The 20,027-nt window shown below is 38.2% G+C and overlaps 3 protein-coding genes across 3 annotated transcripts; all 3 read right to left on the minus strand.

Moving 5' to 3' along the window:
- Positions 1-63: 63 nt before the first annotated feature.
- On the minus strand, positions 64-4,254 carry abhd14a (abhydrolase domain containing 14A). Its single transcript, XM_044347872.1, has 5 exons — positions 3,895-4,254; positions 2,859-3,139; positions 2,564-2,679; positions 1,391-1,626; positions 64-1,007 (listed from the first exon to the last, which is right to left on the minus strand). Exons 2-5 carry the CDS (start codon positions 3,119-3,121, stop codon positions 825-827), a joined length of 798 nt encoding a protein of 265 aa, XP_044203807.1. The 5' UTR covers positions 3,122-3,139; positions 3,895-4,254; the 3' UTR covers positions 64-824.
- A 2,472-nt stretch (positions 4,255-6,726) lies between these two features.
- hyal2b (hyaluronidase 2b) lies at positions 6,727-11,549 on the minus strand. The gene is made up of 4 exons (XM_044347864.1): positions 11,343-11,549; positions 9,840-10,819; positions 8,843-8,932; positions 6,727-8,751 (listed from the first exon to the last, which is right to left on the minus strand). The coding sequence occupies exons 2-4, from the start codon at positions 10,788-10,790 to the stop codon at positions 8,362-8,364; spliced, it is 1,431 nt and encodes a 476-aa protein (XP_044203799.1). The 5' UTR covers positions 10,791-10,819; positions 11,343-11,549; the 3' UTR covers positions 6,727-8,361.
- Positions 11,550-15,645: 4,096 nt separating this feature from the next.
- tusc2b (tumor suppressor 2, mitochondrial calcium regulator b) lies at positions 15,646-19,282 on the minus strand. The gene is made up of 4 exons (XM_044347880.1): positions 19,091-19,282; positions 17,809-18,063; positions 16,552-16,672; positions 15,646-16,456 (listed from the first exon to the last, which is right to left on the minus strand). The coding sequence occupies exons 2-4, from the start codon at positions 17,955-17,957 to the stop codon at positions 16,391-16,393; spliced, it is 336 nt and encodes a 111-aa protein (XP_044203815.1). The 5' UTR covers positions 17,958-18,063; positions 19,091-19,282; the 3' UTR covers positions 15,646-16,390.
- Between the last annotated feature and the right edge of the window lie 745 nt (positions 19,283-20,027).

Here is a 20,027-nt window from a genome sequence, read left to right on the forward strand (position 1 = left end):
TAAATATATCTAACTAACCTACAGTTCTCAGTGTGGCGTTTATCAACTGAAACATACAAAACACACAATTCCTGTTTTTATTGTAAGCTATGCACATCATTTTGAGATTTTCTTTTTTTTGCATGATTGTCCAAACTTATTGCAAATATATTACATATCACTTCATCATCATTATATAAATAAATGTGGACTTTTTTTGTGATCATTTTAAATGTTCCTTTTAAACATTTTCTTTTATTACAGTGTGCATTCATTTTGCTTGCTTGTGTTGAGTACAGCATATCTTTATGGAAGCTGGAGTGGTTACCAGATCTTAATATACAAATCTGTCAAATGTGAAGCGAGCAGAAACTATTCAAACACAGGCACCTGTTACATTTGCATATTTACAGTAAACCTACATGTCACCTACAAAAATGGCAACAGTGAAGCAAACACATTCCATGTTTTTACATGCAAACAGAGACATGAAACACATGAAACAAAACGTACCACTATACAAGTCTGAGGCTATTTTTACAACAGGCTGAACTGAACTAGTCTCATATGTTCGGGTGACACAATGGAAACTGAAAAAATAATGATACATTTTTAATTTAGGAAACATCTGAAATACTGTATTGTGAACTGTTACTACAAGATTTTACATGCCATTTTCAATTTATTAAAACCTTTTCTCAAGCTTGCGTTCTTTGCTTCAGGTATGAGAATAATGGTCATTTATTTTTTAGCAAAATTGTCACCACACTGAACCATTTATTAGAGGACTTGTGTTCCTCTTTCTCTTTTTCTCTTGTCTATCTTCTCTTCCTCCGCTATACATCTCACTTCAGTTCGCTGAGGAAGTCGATCAGTCCTTGGTGAAATTCTCTGGGTTTGTCCATGTAGCAGGCATGACGAGCCCCCTCCAACTTTAGCACGGAGTGATGTGGAAGTTGCATGAGGTTCTTATGGGATTGAGCACCCAGATTTGTGTCAAGGGCCCCGAAGACTATCAGAGTGGGAGTCTAGGAACAAAACCAGAGTGAGAAGTCAAAAAGAGAAAGAGTGTAAATAGGTCCATACCGCTCCCTTGTCTGTACGATCAACATGAAGCCACAGCCAGCAATCAGTTAGCTTAGCATAAAGCCTAGAAACGGAGGGAAATATCCCACTAGGGCCTCCTAGTGGGTTACTCAGGTCATACCTACCTTGTGTGTATTCTATATTAAAGGAACAGTTCAGCTGAAAAAGGAAACCCATCTGATGACCTTAATGTCATGAGAAATACAAGTGATGTTTATTTACTCATCTATCACACATCTAATAGCACAATTATATTGTATCTGTAGTTTATATTTGGATATATTGATCATAACAGTCTCATCAGCACAATCTATACTTCCCTCACCTGAATATTTTGGTACTGTTGAGGAGTGTAACTTCGGGTACCAACAGGTGCTATGGGAATGAAGCCGTGCAGCTGAGCGCTGTTCTTCATGAGGAAGGGGATGGAGTAATGTCCACTCATGGAGGGGCTCAGAAGCACAGCCGCCCTGACACCCAAGGATTCCATGAACCTCGAAAGCAAGTCCACCCGATTCTGATCAGTTTTCAGAGCATCTGAGTCCGGTGATTTTCCATAACCTCCAAGAAGAAGAAGAAGAATTTGCAGAAGAAAAGATATAGTTATTTTTAAATAAATATAATAAGAAAATGTGGGTGCTGCCATTCACATCACTGTTAAACATGTATACAGAAGGATTTTAAAGTATTTGAACACAGTCAAATTTTACACAGTTTTTTCTTATAAATTTGATTCAAAAGCCCTGCTCACCAACTCAGATGTTTTCTCTTATTCTGGCTGGGAATTACCTGAGATCCCCAAACTGGATTTACTAACTGTGCTACTTATGTCATCCAAAATTTAAGGCTTGTGCAGCAGGTAAAAAAAATGCTACAAGTACCAAAAGCGTGACACACGTAGCAACTCAACAGGCGAAAAGGTCTGAACACTGCAAACTCACAATTTACACCTCACGCTGTGATAATTATCATTAATGTCAGTGCTTTTATATTAACAAATTTAAGAATACATAAACTGTTCAATTCTAATCTCAGTGATGGGAAATTAGCATCCCATGTGCAGTCTTCAATCCCCACCTTTGTAAAAAAAAAAAAGACTACATTCAGATTAAAGCAGGTAAAAACATTTTCTGATATTCAACCACAAGAGTGCACTGTCATCCCATGAAAGCCAAGCCTGCTAAATGAACATAATGTCGAAAAATAAATAAATAAATAACATTCTTTGTATGAAAGATCTGCAGTGGCCTGGTGTTGTTTATTTCAAACTGAGAGTGTTAATCTCCTGATCTGTTAATTTTCCTTGAGCTGTCACATGTTTTACACTGTACAAACTCAGAGTTTGTATTTAGATTCAGTTCTGGGTAAAGCCACTTTCTAAATGTTCACCTAATTTATCAGTGTACCACATAATGCATATCATATAAAATAAGGTTTACGTGATAATTACTGCCACTATAATTAGTGCTGATCATGTGCAATAAGGCTTAAACTCTACCTGGCAGGTCCATCGCTAAGGCCTGATATCCATTAGTTGCCAGCAGGGCCATTGTGCCGAGTTCTTCCCAGGTTTTGGATGTGAAGGCCTGGCCATGCAGAAGGACCACTTGCAGCCTGCACAGAGAAATCATTTTGTTTTCTTGTGACTTAACATTTCTCGAGATTTTATAACTAGCACAGACCAGACAAACATGGCATGTTACAGCTGTAGGTTAGCAGCAGCACTCACTGTGTTTGCAGGCATGTCAAACTTATTAAATATTTTAAGTAGGCCTCTGCATGTGTCGTCTCACCTGGGCAATATCTGTCGTCCAGCTCCATCTACAGGTAAAGCTTCTCGGAAAAACAGCGGAGGGTCCCCGGGTAGCTGTCCGGTGCGAATGGACACGTTGATGGTTGGAATTGGAGGAGGAGGGGTGGCCATTAGACCCATTCTTTGCGCTTCAAGGGACGGCTCCATGCTGCCCTGGCGAATGGACGGCAGCAGCAGGTACAGCAGCAACGTAGCCAACAACACCAGGCCCAGGACAACAAGACGATTACGCAAGAAATTCATTTTGTCAAGATGAACGATCTGGGAAAAGCGGCAGACAGTGCATTATCTGAGAATTAATCATAAGGACCCATTCATACAATATTTGTTTGACAGTGTATGTAAAAGCTGACATCCCCCATGGTTCAACCTATGGCTCTGTGTTCACAATCTTTGGTTTCTAAAAGCAAAATGACAGCTTTTAAAACCTGTCTCTTCATAGTTTTAACCATCTTTCCTATCAACATCTCACCACCTGCATCGCTGAGATATGAGGAACTTTGCTTCCTAGATGTCAGAGATTTACATAATGAATAACACATGGTTAAATATATATAACTAGTTATTGGTTTATTAAAAACGAATAAAAAAAAAACACACTTTTGATTCTTCAATTCTTTGATTTGTGCTTGGCATATTAAGTGTCACACACTATCTGCATCCCAACATATAGGCTACTTGTATTGGCAGTGCATGTAAAGGTCAGTCTTGAGACGTAGCACTAAAACATTAAGTTTGGTTGTTTTAACAGTTTAAGACTACAGATGGGTATGCAGTGATGGATGTGCAGTATGAATCCAGAAAAACCCAAGATATGTACTCAGCTGACACTAAGTGAAAGTTGACCCCTCCAGGATGAAAAAAATTGTAGAACTGAGGAGCAAAAAATAGGAGCATGGCCAATGTGATTTCATCAAAATTTGCAGGAAAGCTAACATTAGCTCGACGTGTCGCTCTACAAGCTAAATGTCAGTTCATAAGATGCATTAAGGATGCATCACCAGAGGAAAACATACCGACACAGAGTAGATATTGCAAGTCACGTTCACTGACAAAAGGACGAGGCTGTCTGCTTTATCGTCATGTCTTCTGCATTGCTGGTTTGCCACTGATGGGAAATATTGCTGATAGGCTTCGGGGTCGATGCTGGTGTCGGCTAGCTTAACTATACATTGTTTTACTGACAAGAAACTGCCGGAACATTCAGTGTAGATTGGATGGAAATATTTCCCGACTAATCAAAGGTAAAGACTGGATAGAAACTGTCACACGAGGAAGTCGAGAAATGCAAAGAAATTCAGGTGAAAATGTGTCAGTTATGTATTAAATCTGCCGCGTTCTAAACCGTTTGTCTCTCGTCGGAACACATTACGAGCTGCACATAACAACGCTAAGCATTATACGTCATTTCCTGCTGAGGTTATCTTAAAATATATGTCAAACAAACAAGTCAAAAGAAATGTATTTTAAAATAATGCAAAGATGATAACCGCTGAAAATACATTGACTATAAATTAGACTTGGATGTAAAAGGTATGAAGAAACTTTTAAACTTTCATTTATTTCATTTTTAAAAAATTTAAATTCAACCACTGAACATCATAGCATCATTTATAGCATCCTTCTCTTCCTTTCTTTCATTTTTACTTGTGTTAATGTTTGTATTTTAAAGCTTATATCCTGTTTTTTCTCCCTGTATCTCTGTTGTAAATTCTGTTCTCTTAATAAATGAAAAAACAGAACATATATAGTGACATCTGAGCTGTCAATATATTTGATTCAGAACTTCCACTGTTGTACTTGTATTTACTTATATATCTTAACAGTAAATTTGTGTTTGCTGCAATAAACTCAAAGACCCTTTCAGTAGGTGGATAAAATGAGGACATCCCAGAAGATGCAGAATATCTTTGCTGCTTACAGACAAGACAAAATCTTCTGCAGTCCCCCGAAAATAACAAGAAGAGAAAATAACATTGAAAGTCCTTTTTTTAATATTGAAATTCTCTTGATGTAAAAGGTGAATATCAAATATATATAGATACAAAACATTAGGATCCTGTGCAACCCTTTGGATTTTTCAGATTTGGTTTCAAACAAAATTAATACATTTTGGCAAAATAAGGCTTCAAGACACTTTCCTTATTAACACTGAAGGAAAAGTTCATGGTTTTAGATTTGTTATTGTTTTACCCTCCAGACAGCCACGACTCATTTCTTTATGGTATGAAAGTCAATTTTCAGAGACTGGAAACTTGCCTCAGTAACGTAATCACAGTGGACATCATATAACTGTGCGCATTTGACGTAGGTTATCTATACATAGTCATCTAGGTATGAGAGTAGATTGTAAGTGCAGATTTGATAACGGATTACCCATCTCAAACAAGGTCAAAGTCTCATGTTGAATTCATACTGATGTGCAATGAATTGGCTGCCTGGAGGACAGGAAGAAACACATTAAAATATTTAAAACATTATGGTATGAGTCAAAAATGGGTGACAATATTTGTCTATGATATGAAATAATACAAAAACCAATAGTATGACTCTTTAAAGCACTTCTTTTGTAATCTTTTATATTTTCTTTCCTTTCATTGAAATATAAATATTGATCTTTGGCATTAACTTGCCAACATGGTTCTGCGGGGTAAAATCTGAGCTCTAATCCAAGATCTGCATTATACATAAGTGACATCTTTCTTCCATCTTGATACCACAGAAACCAGTGTTACTGTGTTTTCAGACCTTGTTTTCTACAGAAATTTTCATTGAATCTGATTAATATGTAAATGAATCTTTGCTCTAATACATCATACTGCATTTAAAATAATGACATAGATCAGCAACTGAGTTGAGTGTAACAATCATAGAAGCACCTTTCTGAATTTCTTCTCAGGCAAGATTCACAGTGGAACATCTCTAACATGACACATTAAATGGAAGAAAAACACCATATTCTACTGCAATGCACTGCTGGTGTGCATGCCAGTAATAAGCCTTAATATCACCTCTTGTAAGTATCCATATGGAGTAAAGCCAGATATACCTCAACAGAAAAATAGTTAAAGTGCAGAATTTCAAAACATTGGCAGCAAACTGTACATAACAGTTCTACCGCAAAATCATTAGTTTGATTCTCCTTGTACCAGTTTGTGAAAAACCAGTACAACCAACTACTTTTAGGTAGCTAAATACTTTTTTGAGCACTGCCATAGAGAATAAATACAAACCTACTGAATACATATGAAACTGCTCAGCTATCTTCAGTCTAGTAAATATATTTACTTGGCAAAAAATGGAAATGAAGATGTACCTTCAGTAGTTGCTATCAACAAAGTGTCACTGGCAGGAACTCTGACACCAAATGCAGTGCAAGCAAGTCAAACTACACATTAAAAATCAAAACTGAGCCCAACTGAAACCGCAATTTCATACTTAATACTGACAAAAAAAAAAAAAAAAATCAGGTATATTGTCCAATATTTGATTTTCTTTTAACAAACTCGTAGGTAGAGCGGGTTGTCCACTAATCGGAAGATCGGCTGTTCAATTCCCGGCTCCTCCATTCCACATGTCGAAGTGTCCTTGGGCAAGATACTGAACCCCAAATTGCTCCCAATGTGAATGTGTGTGTTAATGATTAGATCCTACTGATGCGCAGGTTGGTGCTAGAAAGGAACTATGCAAGTGCAGTTTACCATTTACTGAGTGGGACATTTTCCAGGTGATAAATTTGTCAGTGCTCTCTGGTGGACAAACTATGTAATGGAGACAGTTTCTAAACCTAATTTTTGGCCTTTTTGTACTGAAAATTCTTCCTTATCTAGGACTAGGTTACTATTCTGTCCACCCTTTCCTTTTCATATCCATCATTATTAAAAAAAAAAAAGAAAGAAAGGCATTTGGAGTTAATGTCAGTACAAAGCACGGGGCCCAACAGAGGGCTGAGATGAACACTGCTGTAAAAAAAAACCAAAAAAACTCATTAATGACAACTGTAAACAAAGACAACAGTAAAAGAAGAGCACTTCGTAGCCCTGTTAAGGCACATTTCTGAACTGAAACAGGCAGGTCCAGCCAAGTTGTTTCTGTTGCTGTTTCTGTGTTTGACTGACAGCAGCTGGCAGGGCTGAGCTCCAGCAGGGGAATGAGAGACAAAGTAAACAAACTTGCACTGTAGCTGACAAGTCATTAGGATACAGTTTGTACTTATTAATGGCACTGAAGAGGAAGTACCACACCGACATCTAAACGGACCAAAGTGACATTTGCAGGTATGTTTACGCTAATTAACTACTTAGCCTGCAAACTGATGTTAACTGTGCACTTTACCCCAGTGAAAGTTTGTTTGGTGGCTCGTTCAACAAGCTGAGATGAAGAACAAGACACATGTTCATGTTTGTAAGTTAAACAAGAAGGAGACTTTAGCAGGAAAGCTGATGTGGGTTGCTCTTCACTGTCTGTGGCTCTTGTGTTGTGTAGCGGGATGCTGTGTCTGCCAATAGTAAAACAGTGACATCACTGCTTTAAGCAAATATAGTTTAAAATCAAGTGATTTGATTGGCTGTATGGAAACAAGATCTCTATCTACGAAGATGGAAAACTAACAATATTCAGACAAATGAATGCAGATAGGGGGTGCCATCATGAAACCAAAAACTATAAAATGTAAATTTCTCCCACACACACACAGGACATGTGATTTACAGAGTAGATATGCTGTAACAGAAAAAAAATACATGCAATTTCAGTTGGACTTTAAAGGCTGCATTCGTCATAATTTATCACTTTCTGGCACAATGAAATATTTGTATTTCAGTCTTAAGGCTAAATGTCTTGGCTTGATACATCAACAGATACAAATTAAAATGCTGAGTTTAGGCAGCAATATCCAAAAGCACAATACATAAAACTACTTTCTGTTGTGATGAGCTGGGCATTAAATTGACCTTTCTTCCACTTTAAGCTCTACTTCTGTTGTGTCCATCATAAAAAAAAACAGATACATAAAAAAACCTTGAGGTTAAACAGTCTTTTTTCATAAGGCATTTCTTTGTGAGTACAGTTCCACAAAGACATTGTAGTCCCGATGAAAGTGTAGTGACAGTATATCCTCATCTGGAGGTCAAGGTCAGCATGGAGCATGGTGGAGGCCTTTAAGGGACAGATTTCATTTTTGACATACAATGGTATGAGTTAATGACCACTTGCAACACTGATGGATAGATGTTAGCTCCAGGAGGCAGTTGTGAGATTGGAGATCTCCCAGAAACTAATATTTTTGTTGGATGGATCTGTGTGCTGGGATCACTAGCTCCTGTCTTACTGGAAATATCTGACCACAGGACGATCTCTGAGCTGCGGTCAATACATCAGTATCACTAGTGCTCAGTAACTCGCACTACTTTTATGTCAAAAAGACGGAACCGTTGTTTTCTGAGCTGGCAGAAGTGGTGAATAGTTTGGGCTTCTCAGTTTCCTCAGTGTAGCAGAGTGAGGAGTCCAAGTGGGAGTAAAAAGCAAAGAGGCCAGGTTCCTAGAACAGAGGAGGCTTTATTCTGCCCTTTTTCTTTCTGAGCGCAGCCCTCACCCCTGTACCCACTGTAGCATTGGCACTGGAAATGTGTGTGGAAAAGAGTCAGCTCAGCTTGGCCAGGCATGCCAGTAACCTTCAATTGCCCCCCCTGACTGGTGATGCTGTGGGTTAAGGGGTTGAGATGAAGGTACACGTCGCTGTCTGGTACAGTGCGCAGACAGCGGCCGTGAGATTTACACAGCACCTGACTGCACTGTTCTGCTGCTGTAGACACGTTGAGCAGGTACCGGCCAAGTGGTCCCTGAAGATACTTATTTAGGGTGGAGCAGCTGACCTGGAGAGGGGGAAAAAAAAAAGATATCAACCTACATCACTGAGCACCAGGCTTGTCAGCATCAAACAAGTAGGGAAGGTACAGCACTTACATTGCTGCTGGCATATGACGTGTCCCCCCAGAAGATAACACCTGCTACTCCGAGTGCAACACTCTCACCGATAGTGGAGACCAGATCTTTCTACAAGACATTCACACAGACAGGTCAGCTGAGTACCAAACATTTAGGGAAACACATACAAAACAATTTTCTTTTTTAGTACATTTGAATTCCACTTAAGTGAGTCTTTTGAATGGTCACTACGCTGATACGCTTACAACGACGTCAACCTGTTGACATGTGCGGATAGCTGAAACAGAGTGTGATGTAGATGCTTTCAGTGATTTAACTGACTCCTACCCAGACACATACACACTACAAATACTACACAAACGTTATATAACCAGCAGCAACGTGTTGTCACCTGAGACGTCCCATCCAGGTGTAACTGGAAGATGATGGTGTCTATGAGTCAAAGTCTGCAAGATTTGTGAACCAAATAGCTGTTCAGATTTCAGGTGAAATCAGTAAACAATGTGTTGCCAAATGTGAAACTTACAGTAGGAGTAAGAAGTCTCTTACTGTGATATATGCTCGTAATATTCTACTTTTATGCTTCTAATTATAGCAACATATTTGGACATTTAATAGAATCATACTACACAAACATTCATAAGAAAACTGTAGCGTTGAAAAGTTGAATCAATTAATTAATTAGTCATTTGACAGACAATTAATGGCAACTTTTATAATCATTTCAGTCAATAAAAAAGTAAAAATACCAAATATTTGCTGACTGCAGTGTGTGTAAATGTAGGGAAGAGCAACTGTAAATTAAATACTATTTGAGCTTTGTGTAACACATCTCTTTGGAAAGTGATGACAGGCATTTATCATAATTTATGACATTTTTAAGACTAAATGATTCATTGATGAAGCAAACATGATAGATTCATCAATAGTTAAAATATAATAATCGCACTCCAAGATAAATAATGAAATAATGATCCTCCTGTACTTGAGTAATTCCTGCTTCAAGCCAACTAACCTCAGTTAGGAGGGTCATCTGACTGATATATGTGGGCCGGGTGTAAACAAATACAGGATGCGCTAATCCATCCCCAACAGACGCCAGGCGCATTGCCTCCTTCACCCTGTTTCGAACAAACAAGCTCCCATAATTTGTGGATTTCAGCATAGAATCAATGTATATAGACGGGAAGAGTGCAGTGCATTCCATCCACAACCAGTTAAGTTGATCATTGCGGGCCATGTCCACCACAGGGCAGCGGCCTGTATAGTTCTTCAGGCCACTCCTGTAGTCATGGTTGTAACAGTCTGGAAACAGGTAGAAGCCCCACAGTTGATTGGGCCTCAAATTCTTTGCAATTTTCAGAGTCTGCAGCATGAATTGGCGAGCCGAGAGCTCAAATTCCTGCTGTGCAACTTTTCCCACTTGTTCCAGGGTCCACTTAGGGTTCTTGTTGGCCACCATCTCACGGGATTTATTTCGATAGATATCCTTAATATCCCAATTTCGGATCCACAATGGGCGCCACTCCTCCCAGTCAATAACAGCCAAACCTTTTGCGTCTGGCTCACGTATGTATTTTTGCACCCCTTCAGGCATCTTTTCATAGTGCTGAGTGAGGCTGGCAAGCTGTGGAAGGCCTCCATTCACTGCAGTGCCACCACGCTCATAATAGGGATACAGCCCGAGGCGCTCCTTGTAGAAGATAGTAAGGTTCTGCCGGACAAAGCCCTCATTGGGGGACGCCACAATGTCAAACTGGTCCAAAGATAAAGTTACGCGATGTCGCGGGGCACACTCCTGTGTTGGGGCATTCCATGCAAGAAGAATAGGCTTCTGGGAGTATAATGGCCATCTTGTCTGCTTTATATCTGCTGAACACATGACCGTCCATGATGTTAACAGTGTCAGAAGAAACCAAGGCAGCCGGCCAGCTGCAGAGAGGAGAGAGTGAAATACAGCCTCCATGGCCACTGCTCACCTTCTCTCTTCTTTCTCTGCAAAAAAAAAAAAAGGACAAACAGATTTATAATGATGTCAGAAATATCAAATCTTTGAAGTGTATTAAATATTGAGGTCGACTTTGAGGAGATATATGTTTCTTCAGGATGTTCAGGATAAAAGGAACATGCCATCTCACAAATAAGGGAATAAATATCAGAATAACATTACAGAATAAAGAATACATCTAAGGCTAAGGTCTAAGCTGGCTAAATTTAGACAAATGCTAATTTATTGCCAAAATGATCAAGTCTTAATCACAATAATAACAGTCAACTTCCTGTTTGATAGATGTTGACTGAATCATTTTATTTCGGGAAATCTGTGATAAGTTAAATGTTAGTTTGCGATAAAGTAAAAGCAAAACAATAACAAACGTTTCCGCTAGCGTCTATCATATGAGACTAATTTAAACTCCTCCTGTCCTTATACTAACACAAATTAGCTTCAAGTTTCATTGAAAGTAACAGACGTGCTAAAGTAAGTTAGCTAACGTGGTTTCTTCTTGTCCCGTCTGACCTTTTCCGATGAAACTGAAGACGCGGGTTTCTTCCACACATGTAACCGTCAGATAAATGACTTTTCCACTGCCCTGCCATGTGAAAAATAACGCTCATAGTCCGTTCAATCCATGCTCATAATTTACAAATCTGCCAGCTGCGGCTAGAGAAATGATGGTGATGACGGGTAACGTTGAGCAACAACAGATCAGTGCATTGAGTTCCTGAGTAGGGGGCTTTTGTTGAATTTATGAAAGAAATTGAATCAGCCTTTTTTGACATCTTTATTCATACAAGGTTGGATTTTTGCTTGACCAACACTAAATTGTACCACTTAACCATAATCTTAACCCCATGTGGCATATATTTTACCATACAATTACATTACAGTGTCTTTCACCCCCCCCTTTATGAGACCAAATGGTCCGTTCCTCAAGTTCTGCTCTGCATTGAGTTTCTTTGATGAGGCCAAATATGAAACATATTCCCTACATGTCGAAATATTTGACAGTTGTTGACTGTTCTCTACTGTGCAGCTATTTTACCAATGTGTATAAAAAAGTGAATTCAAAAAAAAAAAAGTTTAAACCTAATCGTGAGTGCAAAATTAATGGGTGAAGGGGAGAAGGACTGACTGACTCAATGAATGAATGAATGAATGAATGAAGGAGTGATTGAATGACTGGACACTTAAGCATGAGGTTAGGTGTGTTTCTTTTTTATCTAATAGAATTCAATTGCAAAAGTAATTAGAAAAATATCTGTTTTGTATGAACTAAAGTATCTGCATTATATGGATAATTCCTTCTGTCTACAGTAATCCAAAACATCCTTCACACAACAATTAAGTAAATGTGTAGTACTTAATGCATTGTTACTGGATGTATGTCCTGTATATGTCCCCTTTTCTTCTTTCTATGTCTTGTACAATCTCTCTACCAATCTACCAAAACCAAAATTTATTTGTTAAAAACCTGTTCACACAAAGGTTTATGTCTAGCAATCTGTTATGCATGTCTCACTTTTTTCCATATCTCTAGTTTATTTGGAATCCTATTAGTTGTTATTTTGGTGACACCCACTCTTACATACTGTATTTTGTGGCCCTTTTTTTTTATTACTTTGCCAACACTAACATCTGTTTGAAAGTCAAACATGCACTTTTGTTTCAAGGTGCATAGATTAAAAAAAAACATACATAACGTGCAGATTGACTACCACACTAGTTTTTTTTTATTTTTTAGAAACACTGGTCATATTTACAAAGTTTCTATTTACAGCTTTAGAATGAGCATAATTTTAGTTTTGAAAAAGTTGGCTGGTTGCAGTGTGCTGGAATAGCATTAATTTTGTACTTTGTCTTTTAAGATGTCTGCTATACATTTAAGCTTGAATACAAGCTCTTGCTCTAAATGGTGACAAATGTGATCCCACTGTGCAAGAAATGTGCAAGACAACACATATTTCATGTTGATAAAGCAAACATATTCTTGATAACATGATAATTCTTTTTTAAAAATCTGTTGTTTCAAGAAGTTTTCTTACCAGCAGCCTCTGCTTCTCAAATTTCAGGATAAAAATAATTCAGTGAAGCTGTTTGAGTTGTTGTTGGAGATCAGGATGCATAGAGGCCAAGATTGATCTTCTGCTCCATTATCAAAGTCTGTGTAATCCTCTTAACAAAAGAGACAGAAGGAGTTGTTCATTCTGTGTTGAAATCCACCACTGACTGGTATTTAAATATCCTGCGGGCTCCACCTCTGTTTGACCTCTATCTGAAGTTACAAACACATGTGCAAAACATCTCCCCATAGGATTTTGCTTACATTCACTTTGAAAAAAGGGGAGTTTCAACAAGTTGCTATGCCTGTTTCTCTAACATGCTGTAGTACATTGTTCTGATGTCACTGACTGGGCACACAAAACATTATAGTTGTTTTAAATGGTGGAGTCACAAGATGCAGTATTGTTTAAAGTTTGGATTTTGTCCCCCATCATTTACATCGTAAATGCATTATGAAGGGATCTTCTAATGGCTAGTATGAACTGGAGGAATGATTATGGCAAGAAAAACCTGTTTCACAGTCCATTTGGGTACTTATTGTTTTAAGACAGACTTGGAAAATTGTGAACCCGTCTTTGAATGGTGAGTTTTTGTTTTGAAACTAGGGAGGGTCTGTGTCAGTTATGTGACTATTTTAAGAAAGATCTTACATGAGGGCCATCAAATTATAGTTGTAGTTATTACTTACAAGATGTGCAGGTCACCAAGAACTAAAAGAATCCTGATGCCACTAAATGACTTCAGCGTTTAAGGACTTAATATAGATGTCTTATACTTGTGCTGTTTGTAAGTAAAGAAGTTATAAGCCCGCTGCAATGTTGGGGTTTGCATTATCAAATTAACTCATTTGTATGAGACTCATGCATCACATAAATACCCCTTTCAAGAGCTGAAAAGGTAAACATTACTCACAGATTGATTATCTTCAGTTGAACTAAATGAGCTCATCGAACACGAGTTTAATATTTAAATTGTTCATACAGACAAAGCGTGTTGTCACATAATTGATGTCTTAGCCTCATTATCACCATTAAATTTCTAACATGCACCTCATGACTAATAGCTTTCTTTTGAAGTCTTATGAAGACATAAGGCCGTCTCAGTTGTTAAACCTGAGTCATCATATAGTATTCTGGATTTTTCTGGTGTTGTTTATACAATCCTTTGTTCACTTCCAGTCAGGGACTTTTGTTGCACGTCATAACTCTCTCTCCCTTGTTTCCTGTCTGCCTATTTAATGTCAACAGTCCAATAAAGGCAAAAATCTTACATTTTAATTAAAAAAGGGTTAATTCACAAATTCTTAAACAATCACATTTAGGATGCCAATGGTTCCTGTGAATAATAAATCTGATTTAAATAATATTTTATTTACTTGAGGAGTTTTTATGTCTCAAATGTGCCGACACATGTCAGCAAAGTTTTGGCGGTTTGCCGAGTCAGGTCTTCTTTTTTCTCACTTCATGTCCTTACATATTATTACAGCTTTGTAAAATTAAACAAAAAGTAATTGTTGTGGCTTTTCTCCCCTGGACTCAGCTTAAAAAGGGTACTTGCCCAGAGGTAAAAACGCACAAAGCATTATGCAGAGTAAAATCATTTCATGGAAGCAATAAAGTGGAGTGGATTTTGGCACAGCCTGTTTTATCCTCTAAAGGAGAACAATATCACAGACAGCTTTACAGCAAACCTTTTCCCATGGAGATGGCATTCACGACCTTCACTTTTGTCTTATCTTCATCCGTCTCTCATTAGCAGACACACACACACTTAAGCCCCCTGACAATGGTTTGCCTTCGCAATTTCCTCTGCAGGTGGCTCTTTTTTTCAATCTCAGGTGGAGGTCAGGGGCATGATTTGTAATGAGTGAACAGGTCCTGTCAATTCATGAGTTTTTTTAACCTTTGCTAAAAATCTGAATTTTCCATTGTTACAAGAGACATTTTGACAAATTGCTCTTACTAGCTTGCCAAATTATTGTTATATAAAGGTTCATTTGACACGGCTGAAAAGAGACTTCTTCTGGAAACTTCTTTCACTCTTCCAGCATTTCGGTTTGGAACGCAAACTACACAACTCCAGATGGAGGTCCCATTATGTAGATTATTGAAAAAAAATGTGTCAGCCTGATTGGTCCAAACCCACAGCTTTAAAACTTTGGATTCCAAATGTTCATCTTCAGGTCCTTTAGATCTCTAGGTAACATGACTTTATGATTGAATAATATAATTATCACAGTATTTTGTATTAAATCACCCATTAAAATGTGGTGTCTATCAGGGCTGCAGCCTGGATTTTAGAAATCAAGTGAGATAAGTACTCCATGTCCTCCCAAAAGCAAGGAAATATTTCTGTAAATATTTCACACAACGCAGGTCTAAATTCACACATGCAAGTATGTTACTGCATTAACAAGTGGTCATATGTGACAGGGAGATAATAAACCCTGAAAAATCTGCAGAAAAAGCTACCGAGTGGACTTAAGTAATTTTTCAGTTGTACAACGTAAATTAAATTAATAAATTCCCCCGAGGTTGCATAACTTCCTAATCCCTAGAAAATATACCCACAACATGACTACATTAATAGTGTAGTATCTATTTTACACATGCAATTTTTATAAGCAATGATTATAAAATCATCCAAGAAAATCCATAGATTTTCTTCTCCAATTGATCTAGACTTGTGAAGTAAATGCACTTAAAAATACTGCTCAACTACGGTGGATCAATATAAAAAGAGGACCATGACACAGTTCAGCGTTTCAAATTGTAATTAAAAAACAGTTATAATAAATTAAAAGTGAAACATAGTATGCCAAAGCAGCAACAGAAACAACAGTATCTCTTATTAGACTCACTGCTGCTGTGTACATGTGTGGCTCTGAGGTCTGGTCACACCGAGGTCATCGATACCAGTCCTTCCAACATTATAATATGACGTTATCCACTTTTAATTTTGTGGGCCACTGATTGTCAACTCCCAAGGCTTTTACCAATAAGTAGATCCTTTTCCATGCATAATAAATCAAGTCATGATGGTGTCAAAAAACTCAAGTGTGCACTTGAACTTTCCTGCTCTAGATATGACTGTGACGTGGGGAAGAGCTGATTACAATCTCCTTAAACTCCTCTAGAGTTCTATGAAACATCCCAGAAAATCTGCAGCAATAAATTCAGGACTCTGTCACATTTCATCCCGTGTCTGCACACACACATACACGCTTACATGCACACAAACCATGATCTGTAAACTGAGTACGTTTTGCCAACTTGGCACCCTTCTAGATCCCCCATAGGTGACTATACTGTGTCTAACTGCACACAAGCCAAAAACAGATCACATGCAGAGGCTCGGCACACATTGCATCAGCCTGTCCACATAAGGGCATCATATATATCAAGAGATCATGTTATTTTAAAAGGTGGTTCTGGTATCCAGCTGTAAGGGAAACCACAGGACGGAGTTGACAGTGGCAAGTCTGAGACACTGCTCAGTCATCGTCAGGCTTCACAGAGGACAACTGGGAAATCTACATGGATGCAAGGGTGGTCCAGCCTTATAATTCCCTGGAAGGACACAAAAGAGATGAAATTGTTTCGGCTGACAATACAGAGAACTAGCGTTGGTGAGCAAAGTCCTAGTTTAGGAGTATGATTCTCACCTGAGGTGTTAAGTTTTTTTGAATCCTCCTCAGCTTGGCTTTTTTACGTCCGTTTTTTGTCACAATTGTCTCTTCATAGAACTCGTGGGCCAAGTCACCGTCTTCGTCAAAGTACATAGAGCTGCAGCAGAGAGGCAAAATGAATTATCTGTAAATACATAATATGCTAGTAATTTGTCTGTATCCATCCTAACATTTGCAAATTCTGTTGATACTTAAATCACAGGTTGATGAAAACTGGAGGAATTGTGGCTTGAGTCATTTTATCATTAATTTATATCACGCAATCTAGAGAATATCAAACATTAATTGTGTACAAACTATTTATTTTTACACAAAAAAGAGAGCTAGCCAATGAGAAAATGAGTAAAAAAATGCAAAATCATAATGAAAAAATTAATTTTTTAGGATGTCAGGCCCCCCCATAGCACGTCACAACCAGCTGTTTAGTGTCCTTATGCCTCCGCTACATTACAATGTGTAGTTTACCTAAAATGGTATCAGAAATAAAAAAACACTAGTCAGCTGTCTTCTTATATATAAAATGCCCTGTTTTTGAAATGTCAGAGGAGTACGGTATGCTAACAGCTCAGCCACAGGTATGCAAATAACAACTCAGTACAACAGTAGTGTAAGAGGGAAGTTAAGTCCACTGCAGATCAGCTATAGCAGCAGAGGACTACAATATGTTTTTGTCCACTTAAGTCAACAACAATTAAAAAAAAAAAAAAACAGGAAAATGAAATTATAGTGGACACATTATTGTGGAAATTGGCTGAATGAACATGTATCACTTGATCCAAGAAATCCTGGTAACACAATAATGTGCAGTCAGTCAGTGGATGGGTCAGAATTGATGTGCAAACGGCATGAATTGGACTCCGTCTTAGCCAGAGTCAACAGCACCGGCTGAATGTGAACATGTGTGGGAATGTTTTCTGTGCAAACACAGGTACACCTCATGATAGCCAGACCTTTATATCAGTGTTGGGTTTTTCAATTTAGTACTTTTAGTAGCAAATAAAACACAACGTCATACAATATTCTCTAGCTTGTTCTAAGGGCATGTCATGTTAGCCCAATCGTGCATTTTTTAGGTGAGGTTTGGTCAGGATGTTTGGAGCATGTACTGCATGTATGTTTTGTCATTTATGCTGTATATCAGTCTGTGAGTCTGGTACAGTACAATACCTTAAGAAAAACAACAACAACAAATGATATGTGTTGGTGCACACAACCCACTGAGGCATTATTTACCTTCGTCTAGTAAACACAAAAGGTGTTGCACCTGGGAAACTTCGCACTCTCGCCAGTGGCCGCTCATTTCCATCTTTGGTTGGATCATCCACACTACCTGAGCCAGAAAAAGGCCAAAATCCTTTGGATTTGGAGCCGCTACCACCCATCTTCAGCTGCAGCACATTATTTTCTTGGGTCACAGGACTGCCAGTAGTGCTACAGTGTTACTGCACCAGATGAATGTGACCCTTCAGGAAATGACACCTTGGAAAACTGACACATTAAAAGGAAGTGGTTTAGTAATTTTATGCAAAATATTAGAACACATGTAAACTAATTTAGTTAGTTACACATTTCTTGCTGATCCTGAATTGACACTTGTCCTGTAGACAAGAAAAGTCGTACCATAGACAGAGACCAAAACTCTACCATATATATAAAAAAGCCTCGCCCAGTTTATTAAGTACATGAATGAACATGAGGTACATTCTTGGGAACAAAATGCCAGGGGTGTTCACGACCAACACATAAGAAATAGAAGGAAAATTAAATACAAATAAAAAAAAGAATAAAAATAATGTATAAAAACTAAATACATAATTGACATAAACAGAATAGAGTTAAAGTAAGACATTAAAAGCAAAACACTCAGTAACAATTTCTACAGCCTTCTTATTAGTGGAAGATTTAATGGTCTGTTATTGGTTACATTCTTCATGAAAAACTGAGAACAGAAGCTTTTTTGTTGGCAAACATACACTTATAAATATGAAACTTAGCTAAGATAATTATAAGATTGATAGCCTTAAATTGGGTCACATGTCTTGTATCAGTCTACAGAAGGCCAGTTAAGCTAACTTACATGACATTGCAACCAGAAAATTCAATATTATGTTAACACGACCCTGCCAGCGTCGCAAACCTGACTACCCTTCTCTAAAATCAGGTTTAATTTGTATCTGAAGTGAAGAAAACCCTGAATAACGTTAGTTAGCCCTGCTTGGTCTGCAGGGCTCTGGGACATTACTAAGGTTATCTGGACAGAGGCAGCTAACTTGGCTAGCTACGACAAGACGGTCGAGAAATTGGTCTTAACGTTACCCGAGTTAGTTACAGTAACATTTATGTCACTTCATGTCCCGGCTCCTGACATTAACATTAACTAACGACACAGTTCTTACTAGCATTAGCTCAGGTCAAAACGTATAAATGTGGTTTACAAAGTAACGCTGTCAAAAGCTAACGATAGCTGGTTTGATGAGTGACTGAACTGTGGCATTCAGATCAGTTGAAAACATACCGAAAGTGGATTTTGGTCTGTTCGCAGGTATTAAAATAGTCTTTGATGATTTTGGCTTGCTAAATTTGTTCAAGCAAAGACCTCATAACACACACACATACACACACACATATACAGCTAGCTGTTTATGCTAAGTAATGCTACACGTTCTTCTTCTTCCTCTCTGTGATTTTCTCTGGCGGCTGCCTACAGGTGGCGCCACCACATGGACAGGAGCGTGAAAGTGGAAAACCGAACCAGCAAAGCAGCTTGTGGAGCAAAAACGTACTGGAGACTCACTGCTTGTCCCTTTAATTAGACATTGTGAAGAGTATGCCAGTATGGTACACTATATAGCCAAAAATATATGGACACCACAAACCCTAATAGAGGGTAATCTTAAAGGTGGGTTCACAATTTTTCAAGTTTGTCTAACAGTCAGATGCCCATATGAACACTGAAAGAGGTTTTCCTCACCGTAATCATTCCTCCTGTTCATACTGGCTATTAAAAGATCCCCTTCAAATGTGCTTTCAAGTGAGAGGGGCCAAAATCCACAGTGTGTCAACACAGTCATTTTGTGGAAAAATGCATTTTTCAAGTGAATATCTGCCACATTTTACAGTCTTTCTAGCATCAAATTCCATATTTGTGTTTCCTCGGACAGGAAAAGACTGTAACATTAAAAGATATCTACTTGATTTGACTAATTTGGACAGCTGAATCTTCACATTAACTTCAGATAAACTTTTAAATACATTTTTGCACAGAAGGAGGACTGTGGATTTTGGCCCCCATCGCTTACATTGCAAGTGCATTATGAAGGGATCTTCTAATGGCCAGTATGGACAGGAGGAATGATTATGGCAAGAAAAACATGTGTCAATGTTCATTTGGGCACCAGACTATTGTTTTATGACAGACTTGTAAAATTGTGAACCTGTCCATTAATGCTGCA

This window comes from Thunnus albacares, chromosome 4 (genome assembly GCF_914725855.1).
Source record: "Thunnus albacares chromosome 4, fThuAlb1.1, whole genome shotgun sequence".
In the NCBI taxonomy this organism is placed as follows: domain Eukaryota; kingdom Metazoa; phylum Chordata; class Actinopteri; order Scombriformes; family Scombridae; genus Thunnus; species Thunnus albacares.

Coding starts and splice junctions, on each gene's coding strand:
- hyal2b (XM_044347864.1), bottom strand. CDS start 10,790: ATGGAGGCTGTATTTCACTCTCTCCTCTCTGCAGCTGGCCGGCTGCCT. Junction 8,933..9,839: donor AGATGACCCTCCTAACTGAG/GTTAGTTGGCTT, acceptor AATGTCTTGTAG/AAAGATCTGGTCTCCACTAT. Junction 8,752..8,842: donor CGTCATATGCCAGCAGCAAT/GTAAGTGCTGTA, acceptor CCCCCTCTCCAG/GTCAGCTGCTCCACCCTAAA.
- abhd14a (XM_044347872.1), bottom strand. CDS start 3,121: ATGAATTTCTTGCGTAATCGTCTTGTTGTCCTGGGCCTGGTGTTGTTG. Junction 2,680..2,858: donor GGACGACAGATATTGCCCAG/GTGAGACGACAC, acceptor TTCTCTGTGCAG/GCTGCAAGTGGTCCTTCTGC. Junction 1,008..1,390: donor AACAGTACCAAAATATTCAG/GTGAGGGAAGTA, acceptor TTTTGTTCCTAG/ACTCCCACTCTGATAGTCTT.
- tusc2b (XM_044347880.1), bottom strand. CDS start 17,957: ATGGGTGGTAGCGGCTCCAAATCCAAAGGATTTTGGCCTTTTTCTGGC. Junction 16,673..17,808: donor TTTGTGTTTACTAGACGAAG/GTAAATAATGCC, acceptor TCTCTGCTGCAG/CTCTATGTACTTTGACGAAG. Junction 16,457..16,551: donor AAAAAAACTTAACACCTCAG/GTGAGAATCATA, acceptor GTGTCCTTCCAG/GGAATTATAAGGCTGGACCA.